Source organism: Hesperophylax consimilis, chromosome 29, assembly GCF_061612785.1.
Source record: "Hesperophylax consimilis isolate HC1 chromosome 29, BYU_Hcon_1.0, whole genome shotgun sequence".
Lineage (NCBI taxonomy): Eukaryota > Metazoa > Arthropoda > Insecta > Trichoptera > Limnephilidae > Hesperophylax > Hesperophylax consimilis.
Genome location: NC_142864.1, coordinates 18,268,197 through 18,285,923, shown reverse-complemented (window position 1 = coordinate 18,285,923; position 17,727 = coordinate 18,268,197). Strand labels below are relative to the sequence as shown.

The 17,727-nt window shown below is 31.8% G+C and overlaps 1 protein-coding gene across 12 annotated transcripts in view; it reads left to right on the top strand.

Moving 5' to 3' along the window:
• The window catches only part of bt (projectin protein bent), a 278,571-nt gene that overhangs the window by 125,244 nt on the left and 135,600 nt on the right, over nucleotides 1-17,727 (top strand). For 11 of the 12 annotated variants that reach the window (XM_089649279.1, XM_089649282.1, XM_089649281.1 and 8 more), the window contains 4 exons: nucleotides 3,977-4,012; nucleotides 14,990-15,137; nucleotides 16,072-16,308; nucleotides 17,480-17,616. In XM_089649279.1, the coding sequence (XP_089505405.1) occupies nucleotides 3,977-4,012; nucleotides 14,990-15,137; nucleotides 16,072-16,308; nucleotides 17,480-17,616 (558 nt within the window). The remainder of the gene's footprint in view (nucleotides 1-3,976; nucleotides 4,013-14,989; nucleotides 15,138-16,071; nucleotides 16,309-17,479; nucleotides 17,617-17,727) is intronic. The other variant, XM_089649272.1, reaches the window with a different exon arrangement.

Below are 17,727 nucleotides of genomic sequence, written 5' to 3'. Positions count from 1 at the left end.
TCTGCATTCCGCCGTCTATATCAAAATGCTTGCTTCAACTGTTCGTCAGGAGTACGGTTCGACCGATTACATTGAGCGCTTTTTACAAATAAACTCCAACTTATTTATAGGATCGTGCATCAGGTTAACGTCTTTATTCAATCCAAGTTTATCATGCCAGGAAGATTTGACAAGAAATTTCGTTCGCGGTGTTACCTATACAATGGATACATCAATATTTGCGATGTTACTTGCACGTTACGTGAACTTTTTACGAAGTAACTGCTTTCATTACGGACCCATAAGCTTGGTATGTAAAGTAACCAGAAATTCTCAAAAACAAACGAGGAATGTATCTTACACATCATTTTTCATTTTAAATTATGCCAAAGGCAATCCCAGCAATATTACTTGTATTTACAATATTATTGGACATTTTGAAGCAATGCGAAATGTTGTTTTGTCAACTATTCAAAGACATGATATATTTGGATTTAAAATGTTAATTTTACATCATACGAGAGCGCTGTCACTCGCATTTTAAATGTTGTGTTGAAAAAAGTATTTTACCTGTTTCTGTGAAACATATTTTAAAATTCCAGGTATAAAAATCAATTCTTTCGTCAATAAGCACCATGCCAACCGGTGTTAAATTATATTTGTAAATAACCAACATTAGTCACTTATATAGAAGTTAGAACTTTAGATCTATGTTCAATGTAAGCGGTGAGACTGTATGAAATTCTTTCTTCTTTTGAACTGATTTCTTCTTTTGTCTTGTCTTCTTTTCATTCGCTCATTCAGTCGTGATTTACACCATTTGATTTTATAATAAAAAAGGCCACTCTATATCATATATCATATAAACACATGCGTGCAATAAATCAACTGAAAAATTGATTTACTCGTATATAAAAAATACTTTAATTTAAGGCGATGCACTACGTAGTAATGCAAAATCATGTGTTTTTGGTTTGAAAATTCGATCGCCTAGAAATGTTTCAGAGATTTTAAATAAATACCGCGAGTATAATACATCTTGGCCTTTGAAATAATCGAGCATTTTTTACATAAGTCTTTTTATAAGCCCAGAAAAAAATAATTTATAAGGCCGATGAAAACTGCTTAAAATTTCAAAATATCCTACTTACGAACCCACTTTCGGTTATGGTTTTATTGTATAATGTTGCAAATAAAGTTGTTTATAAAATGATCGGAAAAAATTTAAATATTTATCCCTGAACATCCACAAAATAAAATAAAAGGCACCTTTTGGCCATGTTTTTCTTGCCTAAATCAAAACAGCTGGATGGTGTTAAGCGGGAATTTAAACCATATCGCCATCTACGTAAGGAGTGTTATTGATGGCGGCTCGATTCAAAATATTACACGACGTAGTGCATCGCCTTAAGAGAAGTCTTTAAAAAAAGAAACCTCTTAGAATAAAGCCCAGATGCCGATAAAACAATTTATCACTTAGCAAGAATACTCCTTTGTCTACTGGAGAATATATTAACTGATCTTATAAACCATTCACTTAGGTATAAGTAAATATAAAATTGCAGTGCTTTATCAGACTGAATGAGTTCTATTTGTCACAATTTGTCTCCTTCTTTCTGTCTTTTCTCTTATTTATATTATGTGTATGAAAAATACCCGAAGTAAATTATAAAAATTCAATTTTAAACTCAAAGCTATTTTAACTCGCCTATTAAAATTTTTAATTACTCAAAAAGATATTTTTCACCCACATTATTTTTCTTCTTCTCTGTCCGTTTGTATTCATTTTTACATCTTTTCATCGGTAAACACACATCTCATCAAAATTTCTGCACAATGTTTTATAATAATATTTTGTAACAATCCGTCAATAACGCAAATGCACCGTTTTTAAGTGTAAGACAAAAGCTTTGAATTGGAATTTTGATTTTACAGCACAATTTATAATAAAAAAAACAATTCACATTAACTCAAAATTACAAAAAATGTAATGAAATAAACTTACGCTTTTGAACAACAAATATGCATAGGAAATGCGAATGAATTTCTTACTATTACAATCTTTTTTTTAAAGAATGATTTAATTGTTACAAAAATGTTCCAAATTTAAAAACTAATCAGAATGAAATATCCTTTTTTTATGAAATGAATGTATTTTTTTTTAATTCACAAAAGCACTCACAGTTTTATTAATAATAACCGAATGAAAATATTTACAATAATGTACAAAGAATTTTGAATTTATAATTATTAATACTACAACACTACACTGTACACACTCAATAATTTATTTCTTTCAGTATGTGTCTCTTCTACTATTATTCAATCGGAGAATGCTGCAATTTTTGTTAATGCTGTTGCTAAAATAATTAATGTGTCATATTGAATGTTTAATTTAGTGTATAAGAATATGTTTTATGTTTATTACCAACGAATTATTAATAATATAAATTTGATTAATTGAGTTAAATTTTCAATTAAATATACCTATGCTTTTTCAAGTAATTTTCGGCTCAGTTCGGCGGGCGTTGCCTTCGACTGACTGAGTTGAGTGCTAGACTCCGTAGCTACCGCGATGTGGCAACGTTTATATAGAAAAGAATCGCACCTGATAAACTCTGGAACCTTTCAGGCTGGCTGGCGCGGTTCAATATGTACTATGTATACTAGAATAATACTATTGTTCTAGTAATGTACGGCTACTTTTTCACGGTATATAGATGAAAATTGTGTATTACAAAATTTTAGCTCAGTTAATCAAAAATCGCCAATCATTTTAAATAAATAATATCAATATTACTAAAACCACACATTCCACTAAGTAAACACACTAGACTCACGTTTTACACTGTGGATACGTTCCATGCAAAAATACCGTGTAAATAAAGTATACCTGTATGAAAACAAATCAGGAAATCAAAAGATAAAATTTAATATTTCTAAGGCCACGAATTTGGCAGCTATCATTGGTTTAGAGCCCAAAAATATCTGTAAAAATCCTTGACTCTGTGCAGAAACGGGCGGTCCGGTTGATAAATTCCCGTATCTTAACAAGTTAATTGCAATATTTAGAGCACAGGTATGTTGTCCTTGTTCTACCGGTATTACAATGCAAGATGCCCCGAGGAACTATCGTCATTGATCACTTTAGGGGCCATTCTGATTCTACTAAGAAGAAGGGATGAGATAAGGTCCTTAACTGCGATCCCAGTTCTCTAGGATGACAGCAAATAAGTCGTTAACTTTAAGATTAAGGACAGTTTCTTATCCTTAAGGCGAAGCATAATGCTAAATCACTATTTTGATTGATCTTTATAACGAATTGGTGTACATTATGAATACCAAAATTAAAATAGATAAATTGAAGGTTTTCCCATCGTTTCCCTTGAGTAGAGTACAAATAAATAAATAAATTATTCAAGAAAAAATATAAATGTAAACATCTAAAAAAAATATTTTTTCAATAAGAAGTGTATGAACGCGTAAAGGAAACAACTTTTAAAAAATACAATATTATAGCTAAAATTATCTGTGACAGTTTCACTTGATTAACTTTTTTGCTTTCTTATAAAATTATTCACAAAATAAATAAAAACCGGTTTTCTGCTTGAAATCGAACGTTTCTAGACTCCATTTGTCAAGCGATTTTAATACCTATTACCTACAATATAAAGTATACCAAGAATATATATATTTTTGGCTTGTAGCTTCTCCTTAAGTAGAACAGGAATCACCACCAAATTCGTTAATTTAACGGTTAGGGTAATTCCTCATCCTTAAGTAGAACCGGAAACGCGTTGAGGTTATTTTCAAATGATTTTAAATAAAATCACTAATTTCTGGACGAATTTCAAATATTAACATTAATAAACACTATTCCATACAACTCTCACACAAAATATAACATTAACCACTCAAGCACTAATATATATAATAAGCTACTGATAATAATTAGTTATGTAATGTACTTAAATATTTATTATATTTTCCCACCAAGAAACGAGGTCGACCCGGAATGGAAATGGACCAGCAGGTTAGAAAAACAAAAAACCGCTTCAAAACAATTTTGAATTTTTCATGTGCTATATATTTTTTTTAATTTCTTCGTTAGTCCATAGATGCCGTTGGTTTCGCTACAATTTTCTCTAAAATACATTATTTTATGTGTCTTTTTTCTTTACGCGGTTTTTTCTATATGTTTAAAAAATGTGACTAAAATATTTTTTATTAGAAATAGATGAGTAATTCTTGTGGATAACACCTCTTCCGTTTTTAGTCCCAGTAGTAAATTAGTTATAGTAAATGTCGCTTAGTTTAGTCACTCCTTGGGAAACTTTTGAAATGTTCATTGACGTCATTCCGAAACCTATTTAAACTAAAAGTTTGGTTTTTTTCAGATTATAATGTTCAACAAAGTTCTTCTGATTACAAAATAGACCTTTTCAAATTATAAAACAGACCTGTTCAGATTATAGAAGAGAGCTGTTCAGGATATAAAACAGAACCGTTCTGATTATACAGCGAATCTGCTCAGATTATAGAACAGAGCTGTTCAGATTATGGAACAGACCTGTTCAGATTATGAAGCAAATCAGCTCAGATTGTAATAACAGCTCTATTCATAACAGATTTCATAACAGACCTGTTTAAATTATCGAACCGAACTGTTCATATTAAAGAACAGAACTGTTCAGATTACAGAACAAAATCTGCTCAGATTTTAGAACGTACTTATTACAATAATCTGAACAGCTTTGTTCTAATCTGAACAATCCACAATTAGAACAAAGTTATTCTTATGGAAGCTTTTTATAATACAGAAGAATCCTTTAATAGTTTGAATTACGGAACAATAATTCATTTAAATGTATTAATATCAGACACGCCAAAAGTATTTTTTCTCTTCCTACTTAAGTTTAGAAGGAAATGAGAGGATTTTTTAAAAACAAAACTTTTCAAAACTTCCCAGGGATTATTATTTAGAACAAAGTTAAAAGCCTTCCCCAAAATCCCAAAAATGAACCCTCGTAGTGCTATAATATAGAAAATTTTGATTTAAAGTGTTAAGTGTATAAATAAGCTAAGCTTAAAAAATCCCCCACCCCGCAGGAAATATCACTAATGAAATCAAACACTTTTTCAAACAGATAATCTTTGGTAAAATTCTGAAATTAACAACATTGATCTCTTATTTGAAAAATTGTTTTTCATTGGTCGCTCGAGAATAGTAGACAACTAACAATTTAGGCAATCTAAATCAATTTTAAATAAAATTTCTCTTTTAAATGATCTGACACAATATTCGTTATTGAAATCTTGCTTGCTGCAACGAAACAATGACTAATGTTCAGTTGTTTCGTAGAAATTCAAATGTAGCATTGTCATCAAATGGTAATTCAGATTCACTATTTTTTGACAGTTGAAAAGTCTATCAAATTGCAATAAGTTGACAAGCTTAACAACGTGATAATTGTCCTCTTCCACTGATCACAATTTGTTTAAAAGCTGAAACAGACTAAATCGACTGTCAAAAAAATAAAAATGGCGCTTAATGGCTATTTGTTGACTTTGTCACATGTGAATTTGTGCAGTTGTTTCTCAGAAATTCATGTTTGACAACGTCATCAAATGGCCATACAGCGCCATTTAATTTTTTGACAGTTGAAAGGTTCCCGTTAAATGACCATTCTAAGTCCGTTTCAGCTTTTAAACACATCATTAGAGGACAATTATCATGTCGTTAAGCTTGTCAGCTTATTACAATTTGATAGTAAGCTGAAATCGGCTTTCTACGACCTTCCAAATGTCAAAAACAAAATGGCGTTGAATGGAATTTGATGACAATATCAAATTTGAATTTTCGCAAAACAACTGGGCCAAAAATGAATTAAAATTTGTTGTTTTAGCAGTGTTGTAATTTTACATATAAGATAACCTTACTGTTTAGATTTGGCACAGTGTTATTTGAACCGTTCCAAGTATCTGCAATCTAAAATAAGACTGCTTTAATTACACGGTGGAATTTAAAGTGCTATTTTAATTAGTTATTTATTTTTATAAGTCACTATTCATTTGTCAGACTGATGGAATGCTCTGTGATTGAACTGTGATGCTATTTTCAGTGCTTAACATTATAACTTCACGTGCTTAATATTCAAATAATTTGTCAGATTTAATTATCGTTGCAAATTCATTACGAGCGACTCCGCAGTGAAGTGGTTAAGGCAACGTATTTTAACCTCTTAAGATCGCGGAAATCATTCGAACATAAAAAATACAATATTATTAACGAAGTTTTATTTTACATTTCTTTTAGCTACCGTATATGTATGCAAGCAATCAAATTCTTCTAAATTATTATTGCGAAATCATTTAATCGAAGATCTTAGGTATAATTCGCAAAAAATTGAAATTGCAGCTGTATACCCAAATACAAATACATTTTTCTCCCGGTAATTATATTTTAAAAATCTAATCCACACGGAAAAAAAATTACTGTCACTAATTTATTGAGAATCTCCTCATTTTTTTGGTAACTCCGGTTGAAAACGACTTTCAAATTAATTAACAGGTTTCCTGGTAGCCTTCTTGAAAATTCGAATATTTTTACATTGCAACCAAACGATAAAACATTCTTTAATTGATGTTTTATTAATAAGGCGTGCTAATTTATCGTTAGGGCAAAAATTGATTACTCTTCGTGTATATTAAAAATAGTGGCTTGAAATTTATGGTGAATATCTTAGCTAAATAAATAAGGAAAATATTAGCTTGTTGATTGTAGTAATAAACGAATGTAAAATATAATTTAAAACACGGAAATCGGTAGCCAAATGTATTTATATAGAGCGCGATATCCACCGCAAACGAAGCTATGCAAGTATTGACTTATACTCGTACTTTGTATCCACCGCGAGCGTACATGAAAGTATAAAAAGAATCGTTACGATGCGAGCTAAGCTTAGCTTCGTTCCCGGTGGATATTGTGGTTTAGGGTAAAAAAACTGCATTTTCGAAAACATTGCAATTTTAAGTTAAAATTTTCGCAATTTAAAAGATTTACGACAAAACTGACGAATTCATATATAAACGACGATTAAAATTTAATTATAATAAAAACGTGTCATAAAGTTTAAACATTTTTTATTTTATAATTTTAATTCAGGTTTAATAATATCATCCATTAATTAATAAGTCGATCAACATTAATTAATAAGTCGATCAACATTAATTAATGAGTTGATCAATATTAATTAATAAGTCGATTAACATTAATTAATGAGACGATCAACTATAAAATTCCTAATCCTCATTTAACACTGAATAATATGTCCTTATTTTAAAATACATATTCAGCTAAAATGATGTCAAAAACAATGAAAGCTTATTAAAGAAACTTTTTTTATTTATTAATTAATTATTAACGTCAGTTTAAAGGGCTTTTACATGGAAAAGTAAATTAAAATTATTCTTAATAAAAAAATAAAATGGTTTCTTAAACAATATATCTTTAGTAACTTTACACTGTTTTCGATAAATAAGACAAAAAAACGTAAAGAAATATTTTTATGCTCTTGATGTTTTTTAAATTTATACAATTTGCTTTTTAAAAAAAAAGGTGTATAAAAATATTTCTTTAATTATTGAAGAAAATATGTGCGATTCTTAAACGAAAATTTGAAACAGAAACGGTCGCATCTAGAACATGAACCCTGGACCCTTGCCTTGGGGGGTTGCTCTATCAACTGAGCTAATGCGACTATATCTCATTCGGTCATATTTAACTGTATCATTCTTTGAATAAGAACTACCAATATTATCTTCATTTTCTCACCGCACATTTTTATTGGCTGCTATCTTATAATTTTTTCTCCTAGGACATAAATATCATTGATTAATATTTTTTTCAGCTTTCTTACGTTTCTACATTTCTATGCTTTCTACTGTTAATAATTATTAATATTTATTTCTTTTTCTTTTGTAACAGAATATCGACTCTTCGATTTTTAATAATCTTGTCTCTTCTTTAGCAATTTAATTTATTCATCTTACCACTGCTTTAAATTTAACCATCAAAACTGCAATTTATTCAAGTAAGAAAAAGATATTCAATTACCTTTTTGATTTTCATAAAAAAACGTTTTAAAAATACTTGCTAAAAACCTATTTATATGGATATCATGAAAAAATTTAACTTGTAAGCACAAGCAGCTAAGCTATCGCATTAACTTTAAGACTTGCTGCGATTTTTCATTTCATAAATTTAAAACAATTTTGAGCAATTAAAAGAAACCAGCAGATCCTGTAATGTTTCGCTATTGCTAATGTAAACCACAGTTAAAACTACCTTACATCAACTTGAATTCGACTCCGTATCTCACGCCGGTGTAATAAGTAATCCTCAGACGCCTCCGAGTTCTTCAAATCACTATATAAACACTCTTGACACTAATAAGAACATACGTTGAAATTTTCAAAGATATCGGTGGATTACTGTTAGAGTTTTGCGAGCGCAAACATACGCACGCTGAATGTTTATATATTAAAATTAAATTAAAATGTCCGGGAATAGATCCCAGATTATAATGAACTAAAAACTGGATTACAGGTAATTTCCTGATAAACTTTTAGTAAATTCGTAATCTTGACAATACGTTGGTATCTCTAAATAGTTTAAAACAATGTCACTATCCGCGTCTGTCTGTTTGTTTCGCTTGGTTCTTCTAAACTATGCAACGGAGTTTGATAGAGATTTCACTATCATTTAGAGAATTTCTTCCGAAAGATTTATATATGTAATACATGGATATTATATTTATTGAAAGTAGAGAAAAGTGCAAAAACCCAGCAAAAGGTTGAAACGATAGTAAATTGTTTGAAGTAAACGAAAGGTCCCCAGTTCTCGTTAACGTTAAAACCCCTTTTAGTATTTTTAATGCCTCCATAAATTTTGATGATTTTATTATATTAATTGTTCTGATGGTTAAATTTCATTACATTTAAGTGAAAATAATTTTCATTCTGTGTGTGACATATCATTTCCTAACATTTCTTCAACTTATTTCTTTCTGAATATCTTATGAACACAAACACACTCTGGTTTTGTAATTGCTGCATGTTTAGTTTATATATAATGCAACATGGATGCTTGTGTTTGGTACCTAATTATTTTAAATAGTGAATATGTGATGATGCACCTACAATGTTCTTGCATGCTTATATAATGCATTATTGTTTGATTTCAGCAAATTTCCTCATGATAAAAAAACAATCCAATATGAATTTGTTATTTTAAAACCGGTATATTTCATAAACTCTACTAATTTTGTATTCTAGCAGTCTGAGATGTTTACTTATCAAGCTGTAACTTGGTTAATTTTCACAATCAATCATGTACAAGACTACTCGTAGCATCATTGTCACTGTGTGATTCATGTTCCTTGTAACAGTGTCAAGTCGGAGCAGTGACTCGGGACCGGGGACAGTGACTGTGATATGAATAAATCAATACATTGGACTCGACTTACGCCTAGTCTAAGATGCGTCGCCAGGTTGTGGGAGGTGATTTACAACCATGCCTCTAACGTGTCGCATATTTTATTAGTGTTTTGCATATCGGCAATAACTATTCCGATCAGTCAGTCAACACGGCTAAAGCAATTTCAAGCACTGTTTCAATTCTGAAATATCAAGCTCAATACGTGGTTAGGTTAGATTAGGTCAGTGTAGGTTAGAGGCTGAACTTATTTTATGATCAATCTTGTTCTACTTGCTGATCACAAGTGGCTGTTCAACTGACTATATTTGCCGGCAGAAAACATTTCAGAGCTGACAATAACTTCATTATTATGTTCATTGAACTCGAAGTAAATGATAATAGGCCTTAATTCGCGCACACCAGAACTTTGCTAAAGAGAAGTACAGGTTTACCAATCACCCGGTGTGCCACAAGGCAGTGAAATTGGCCCACTTCTCTTTCTGATGTACATTAACACTTGCAATTTATCATACGCCTTCAACACATTTAGCTCGGTCCGACTCTAGTTGATGCTTCGTTTCTATGCACACCACAAAACAACGTAAGTTCTTAGTCGTATGATTTAGTATACGCGCGTTAATTTTAAATTCCTATTCAGAAAAAGCTTCTAGTATTTGACCTTCACTTCACACTGTCAGAACCAATCGATTCCAACGCGTCCAATATTCATTTTAAGGTAGGAATTCTAATTGAAGACGACCGGACCAACAGATCTTCTTGGTATTTATATACCATCAGAGAGACGAATCAAATGATAAAATTGATCGTCGCTTTTTGTAATCACTCTCGCTTATTATAGCCGGATTGTTGTTTTTATCACTAGCCATGTTTTCTTAGTTAAATATTTTAAGATTACATAAAATAAAGCGATTTTCATTAATTTCCACTGTTGTTTAAGATTATTTAAAACATTTTCTTCATTATTCTTTCTTAAGTTAGTTTCACGTAGCAAATTTTAAAATCCTATTTCACATTTATTTGCATTTACAGCTGTCAAATTAAGTCAATTTGCTGTCTATGAATATTGATATAAGTATCTTATATCAATGGACAGTCAAACCTTCACTATTCCTTAATTATATTTTTTAGTATCCAATAAATAAATAAATAAATAGTTATTCTATTATTATAATACTACGATATATTATAGCTGTATCATTTACAAAAAGCTTTCATTAAAATATAAAATCTATGAAAATTTAATGATTTGATCAAATGTCCAGATCCAGTGGGAACATATCCCACTCTGTCCACTCTATCGATAGCTTGAGGAATCAAAGTTTGATTACATTAACCGTTGAGCACAGTAACCGTTTTCAGCAAAACGGGACATCAATCATAGATAAAAAGTGTGATTCTTAAAACCATCTAATACACTACCAATTCCCACTTCTGAGAGTATATTTATTGATTGCGATTTGCGGTCGATAGCGAAGGACTGTTGAAAATAAATTTACAGCCAAAACACCCACGTCCCGATATGTCGGGCCGATAGGCGATAGACTTGAGGCCCAGAACTCACCACGGTAATCGACTTCACAGAGATCGGTCGAACGATTGATGGACGCCCCATTCAGTGAGGCTCATAAATCAGTCACAATTAGGTTACATTGACGTCAGAGTCAGTTACAAATAGGTCTTTTCGACTACGCAGGTGCCACTGGGTTACTTATCACCATCATGAGGATCTACTGATTTCTCAGCATCAAAAGAATCATTACTAAATTTTAGAACGTAATCAAATAAGTTCTTGCACTAAATAATTTATTAATGATAATTACAAATCATTAGATTTCGATTCAATGGTTACGAATAACATGACAATATTTGAATTCCTCCTTCTAAAAACATTATAGTGGAAAATTGTAGCTTGTGCAATGATGGACGACTTACCGAGCACCGACATTTTGAATATACAGAGTGGTAGATACATTCAGCATTGCCCTAGTGAAGACCTCATCGAAACATAATTGTGATGAAAAAAAAACGCACAAATCCAAAAAATCTACGTCAGGTTAGGTAAGGTTTCATCCCTTTCAATGACTTAAAAGTGTTGTTATTTGCAATGGAAATGATTTAGAAACTGGTTTTAGCCGTGTTTAGTGAAATGATCTAAAAAGAAAGGTGATTTCTAAACCTTCCTCTCTCAATCTCCCATCAATAGCTACCACATTCAGCCTCATAATCTACAATAACATTTTGGGATGCAATAGCAGTGGTGCCATGCTACAAAAATGAAAATCGGTAGATTGCGTGAAAAAATAGGTAGATTCGAGACAAAAATCGATAGATTAGAGTTAAAAATTGGTAGATCGTAAAAATATTTATAGGTGCTAGATCTGGGGGTAGAGACTTCATACAAAAATAATTCTTCATAATATTTTCAAATCAAAGGTAGATTTTCTACAAATATCGAAAGATTTTGCCGAAATCGGTAGATCTAAAATTAATCAATTTCGGTAGATAGATATAAAATTAATTACATGCTTGATGGTTTCAAATTTAATTATTATATTTTTGAAGATATCAGTTTTTGACCAAGGATTAAAAATATAACATAGTTACAAAGGTAAAATCTCGAGCTAGTTTCGTAAATGCTCACCGCATTGATAGTGTAATTAGTTCCTGTCATATATTTGATCTAGAGTCAAATCATATTCGCAGTTTAGCTACAGGGAATTAAAATAGAAATTGTTTGGTTACCTGGGAACCCCGTTCATATTAATAATATCTGACATTCGCACTCGACATATTCAGCAGGCCTGGATTAATTGCTGGCTCAGCACGTACACATTCAATCAATCACAAGTATTATTAAATATTATATTTTATGATATACCGGTTAAGAGCAAAAGCTTCCGACCGTCTGGCGCCAGTGAGACTATGGCATCCCCAATCGGGGTATGTCGTGTTCACAGTTTTAAATTTGATGTTTATTTATTTATTTAACGACCAGAGGGCTTTTACATGTAGGTGGTACAATTTTAATGACAGTTTTGAAAAAAAAGAAAGAATAAATTGATAAATAACAAACAAAATTAAAAATAACAAGAACATAAATTAAAAAATACAGCGATTTGACTGGTTTACAAAAATACAGCTTCCATTTAGGAATAGTGTTGAAATAAGTCTTTTACGTAATACACAAAATTCGCAAAGTTAATATTAAATATATGGACATCACCTAAGTATTGGTTTCCCATAGTGTGAAACCGTTGTATTGGGGAGTTCGCAATGTAATTGCACTTATGTGTGTTGCAGTGGAATAGTGTATTTTGTCGTGTTGTTATAGTAGGTATTCGTAAGTTTATGAGTTGCAGTAATATAATGTTACATTAAAAGCAATAGATTTTAGATTTTGACAGATTTAACCCCTCCAGCCATTCAGGGTCATATATGACCGGGGGTCCATTTTAATTTTTTTTTTTTAATTTGCAGAAACACGTAATTTTTTCGAAGTTAGAAAGAAAAATAATACTTCTTTTCAGTTTTTCCAGAACAAATTCATGAATTGTAAACATTAAATGAATAATAATTCATTTAATGTTTAATTTTTAGTAATAAAATTGTTCTATTAGGTTTGTCAATAGTTCAGCTCTGCGCCGATTGGTCGATTGCTTGGTTGGTTGGTCAGTTGGTTATTCGTTTGCCGTGGGCGCTCACCTTAATCCTTCTCATTAATTAAAAGCAGTCTGGCCCTAAAATAACGCGCGCCATTCTCGCGCCCAAATCACGACTGACAGATGGACTCGAGTAATTAATTCGCGCGTGTGTTCACAGATGTCACTCGGTGCACCTGCGACCGCTGTCTCTCAAAACGCGGCTCGCAAATAAATTAATTAAGATCAACAGAAAAATACACCTTTTTTCTTATTTTTATTCGTTTTTGAATTTGAAAGTTGTTCTTAGCGATCTATTCAAAATACAAAAATAATAAAAATGGAGTTTTATGTTAATTTTGTTGAAGTTTAATCATTTCTATTTATATAAAGTTATTCCGAAAATTGTAACAGGTCAGAGAACAAGAGAGATGAAATGTAAAAAAAAAATCTGTCTCTCCGTTTGGGCTAAGTTATTGTTTAATTGATTTCGTAATTCAACAGTTTGAGAACCACGAAAGGTAGCTAGTCGCTGTCAGATTGTTACAAAATCAAAGATGCGCTTCAACTATGTTCGCTAGTTTATTAATTCTTTGGACGTCGCGCCGAAGAAAATTATTATACTCGACCGCTGACACGAAAAAAGCTCTATAACTAAACGAAATGAAAAAAGCGAAACTGAGTGAAATATATTCGAAAGAGCTTTCATAAAATCATGTGTTTTTGTAGTGAATTTCGACGACTTTAAACAAAAGTTTGATAATAATAATAATCCCACCTAAATACTTTTTAGGTATTTCGATATTTTTTTAAACACGACACGATCATAATTTTTTTACATGTGTTTTGAGTAATTAAGTCGTTCGCTCATTTATAATAAAGTGTATTAATGTTATATTTTGTGGATTATCGACTGAAATGAAGATTTTTAAACTTCTGCTGTATTTTCGTTGATTGAATTATTTAAGTGGATTGTTTTTAAATGAGAGATATTTGCTGAAACTTAATAAAATCAATTAGTTGAAAAATGTCTAAACAGGCCAAGGTTCCACTAAAACCTGGCACTAGCAAGGGGGTAAGTAAATTTTTTATTAAAAATATATATTTTGGAAAAATTATTTGCTCTATTTTGCAAATTTTTTAATTTTATTTAAGCTTTTTTCTCATTTCCTTTTAGAAATGCTTAAAAATATGTAATATTCGTTATCTTTATAAAATTGCTTGACTTTTTTGTTCAATATCATTTAAGTAGTTATCCTAATTTGCACCTATAATGATAAATGATACTGAAAGAACATTTCAAAAGCAATTTTAATAAATAATAATTAATTATTAACTATAACGTTTTTACATGGTTATGTTCATACAATGATTTTGCTTATTTTTTTCTCTGCTTCATCTCTGAATTTTCTTCTTCTATTTTTATTAGAGACAGAACTGTAACGTCTTTAAATTAAATTCGTTTTCAATAAGTACCTACCTACATATTTAACTTCTTTTATTGTAAGTATTATTAAAAACGAGATAAAACTTTAATCTTAAATTTCTCCATTGGAATATGAAATAAATTCAAGATAATTTTTCTGTTTGTGGTGGGTACTTATATTTTGTGTGTTATCTGAAAATATACCCAAAAGCCTAAGTTAAACTATAAAACTTAACATTAAATTTTGAAAATATGAAAACAGTTTTTCATAAAGTAAACGTTAGGTTTAGATTTTTGTATTGAAACCTTAAAATTTGGTCAAAATAGTAATTATTAAAATAATTTTATAAATTTGTCTGTCCATTTTTTTTCTTCTATCTTTTTTGCTTATTTGAGCCCATGCAAACATGTCCTTCTTTCCCTGACCTCTTTTTCTGCCACGTGTAGCGTCGCCGTCCTTCCACGGAGATCCGTCGTCCTTCTCTGGCAGAGATGGAGGATAGGATCAACCAGCCTTCCGTGCCGCTTCAAGCTCATGGCGATGGTGGACCTCCTGTCATCGTAGATGTCCAGGAGAGCTACTCGGCTGTTGAGGGTAAGTGTCTCTTAAAGAATGCTTCTAACTTCAAATAAAACAACTCATTGCTTCTTGCGTCAATATTAAAAAAAATGATAATAGAATATTCCGTTCGCGATAATATTGGAAGCATGGAAGCATTAGAAATATGTAAACTAATGAATGTTCCTTAGATATTGAAGCGTTTAAAAATGTTGTTGTTTTCAAATGTTAAACCATTACATACATACATCCTATTGACTGTTACTTCTATTTTCAAATGTCGAAGCATTACATACATATATCCTATTGACTGTTACTTCTATTTTCAAATGTCGAAGCATTAACTACATATATCCTCTCGACTGTTACTTCGTTTTTCAAATATTGAAGCGTTACATACATCTAGCCTCTCGAGTGTTCTTCTATTTTCAAATGCTGAAGCATTACATACATATGTCTCATTCACTGTTACTACTGTTTAAAATATTGAAGCATTACTTACATACATTATCCTCTTGACTGTTACTTCTATTTTCAAATGTTGAAGCATTACATACATATATCCTCTCGACTGTTACTTCTATTTTCAAATATTGAAGCATTACATACATATATCCTATCGACTGTTGCTTCTTTTTTCAAATGTTGAAGCATTACATAAATATACCTTCTTGACTGTTACTTCTATTTTCAAATATTGAAACATTACATACATATATCTTATTGACTCTTACTTATATTTTCAAATGTATCTAAATGTATACACTGTTATCTTAAAGCATTGGATTAATTTCTGACCCAGGCATTGAAATAGACGAGAGACGCCATGTAGACATGTACGGACCCAAACTCAAAATATTCTATGCTGATAGGATGAAAATGTTTGATTGACTCCATAGAAACTTGTGTTCATCATCTAACACTGCGGTTTTCTGACAACGAATATTCATGCTATATGTTTTGTTTTCAGACCAAGTGGGTTACCTCACCGTCCAGGTGGAGGGCAACCCCGCACCGACCTTCAAGTTCTACCGCAATGTGGCGGAGATCATTGAGGGCGGCCGTTTCAAGTTCTTGACAGACGGCGAGTACGGAACCATCACCCTATGTATCCGCAAGGTCAAGCCCGCTGATGAGGGCAAATACAAGATCGTCGTTAGCAACTGTCACGGCGAGGATAGCGCGGAGATGACCTTCTACGTCTCCGGTGAGTTCAGCAATCGACAATCCCTTTGGTAGAGGCTACAGGCATTAAAAAAAACCATCCTAATTCGTTCCAATATTTCATAATCATTAGTTGAACTGCCCATATACAGCATCATCATCCTCTACAACTCTCCATTCACTTTTATTTCACTTTCCCTCCACTTTTTGTTTATTTTCCCTTCACTTTTTTTTAACTTCCTTTCCCTTCATGGGCTTTCTTTTCACTGGAGATACTCCCTTGATAAGAATCATAAGAGAACTATCGAAATTAATACCAACCACTTATAATAATTCATCAAAATTCCCCTCTATGGCTCCATCACCCTCTGCAACACTTCACTTTCCCTTTATTTTCCCTTCACCCTTCTTAACTTTCCCTCGCTTTCCTTTCAATTCTTAATATTCCCTTCATTTTTCCTTAACTTCCGTTCTCGGAATTTCTCTTCACTAGAGACACGCGAGAGATATCGAAATTAATACCAACGATTCATATACATTGGTTGAACTGCCCTTGTATGGCACCATCTTCAGCTCACTGTCCTTTCACTTTTCCTTCACTTTTTCTTCTCTTCCCTTTCACTTTACCATAATTTATCCATCACTTACCCTTCACTGTTTCTTAATTTTCCCTTCAATTCTCTTCATTTTTCCTTAACTTTTCCTTCTACTACTAGATTCCCTAATCATTAAACGAGATGCCTTAGTACAGCATAATATTACCTTAACATAACATAAAGGACGAGGGTTCTCACTCTCGAGGGCTCAAGGATAAATTATGACATAGTTTTATGCAAATCTAAAAGCAAATTAACCTGAAACACAAATATAAATTGAAAAATATTCCGAGAAAAAATAAATACCGCCAACTGGAATTGAACCCGCACCTTCTGATTGACGGTCAGGTGGACGGAACCACTGTGTTCATTTTAAACCGCCAAATAATTCAGTAATTATTTACTAGGTGGAGTCGTATTTATTATTCTTTCTAGAAAGATTTTTCAATTTATATTTGTGTTTTAGGCTAGTAATTATTGCGTTGAGATGTTGTATCCAAGCTTTTCGCACAGGAATCACTGCCTGAGGATCTATACTGGCTTTGGACCCGATCATACCATGGGATATCTGTGAACTGTTCTGTATAACTTTACTAAGACTACGTTGCTTGATTCCAGACTCCTCGGGTATGGACTTCCGTGCCATGCTGAAAAAGAGGAAGTACGCCAAGTGGGGAGATGGCAAAGGAGATCCTGACTGGGGAGACCTTAAGGAGACTGAGAAGCCTCTTCCAGCCCTCAAGAAAGTCGAAAAGGTTCGTGTCAACCTCAAACTACTACCTTTAACAAATTCAACAATGCTCAAAAACAAAAGTCTTTGGATTTTACTTGATTTTGATCAAATACCATATTTTTAATGCAAAGAA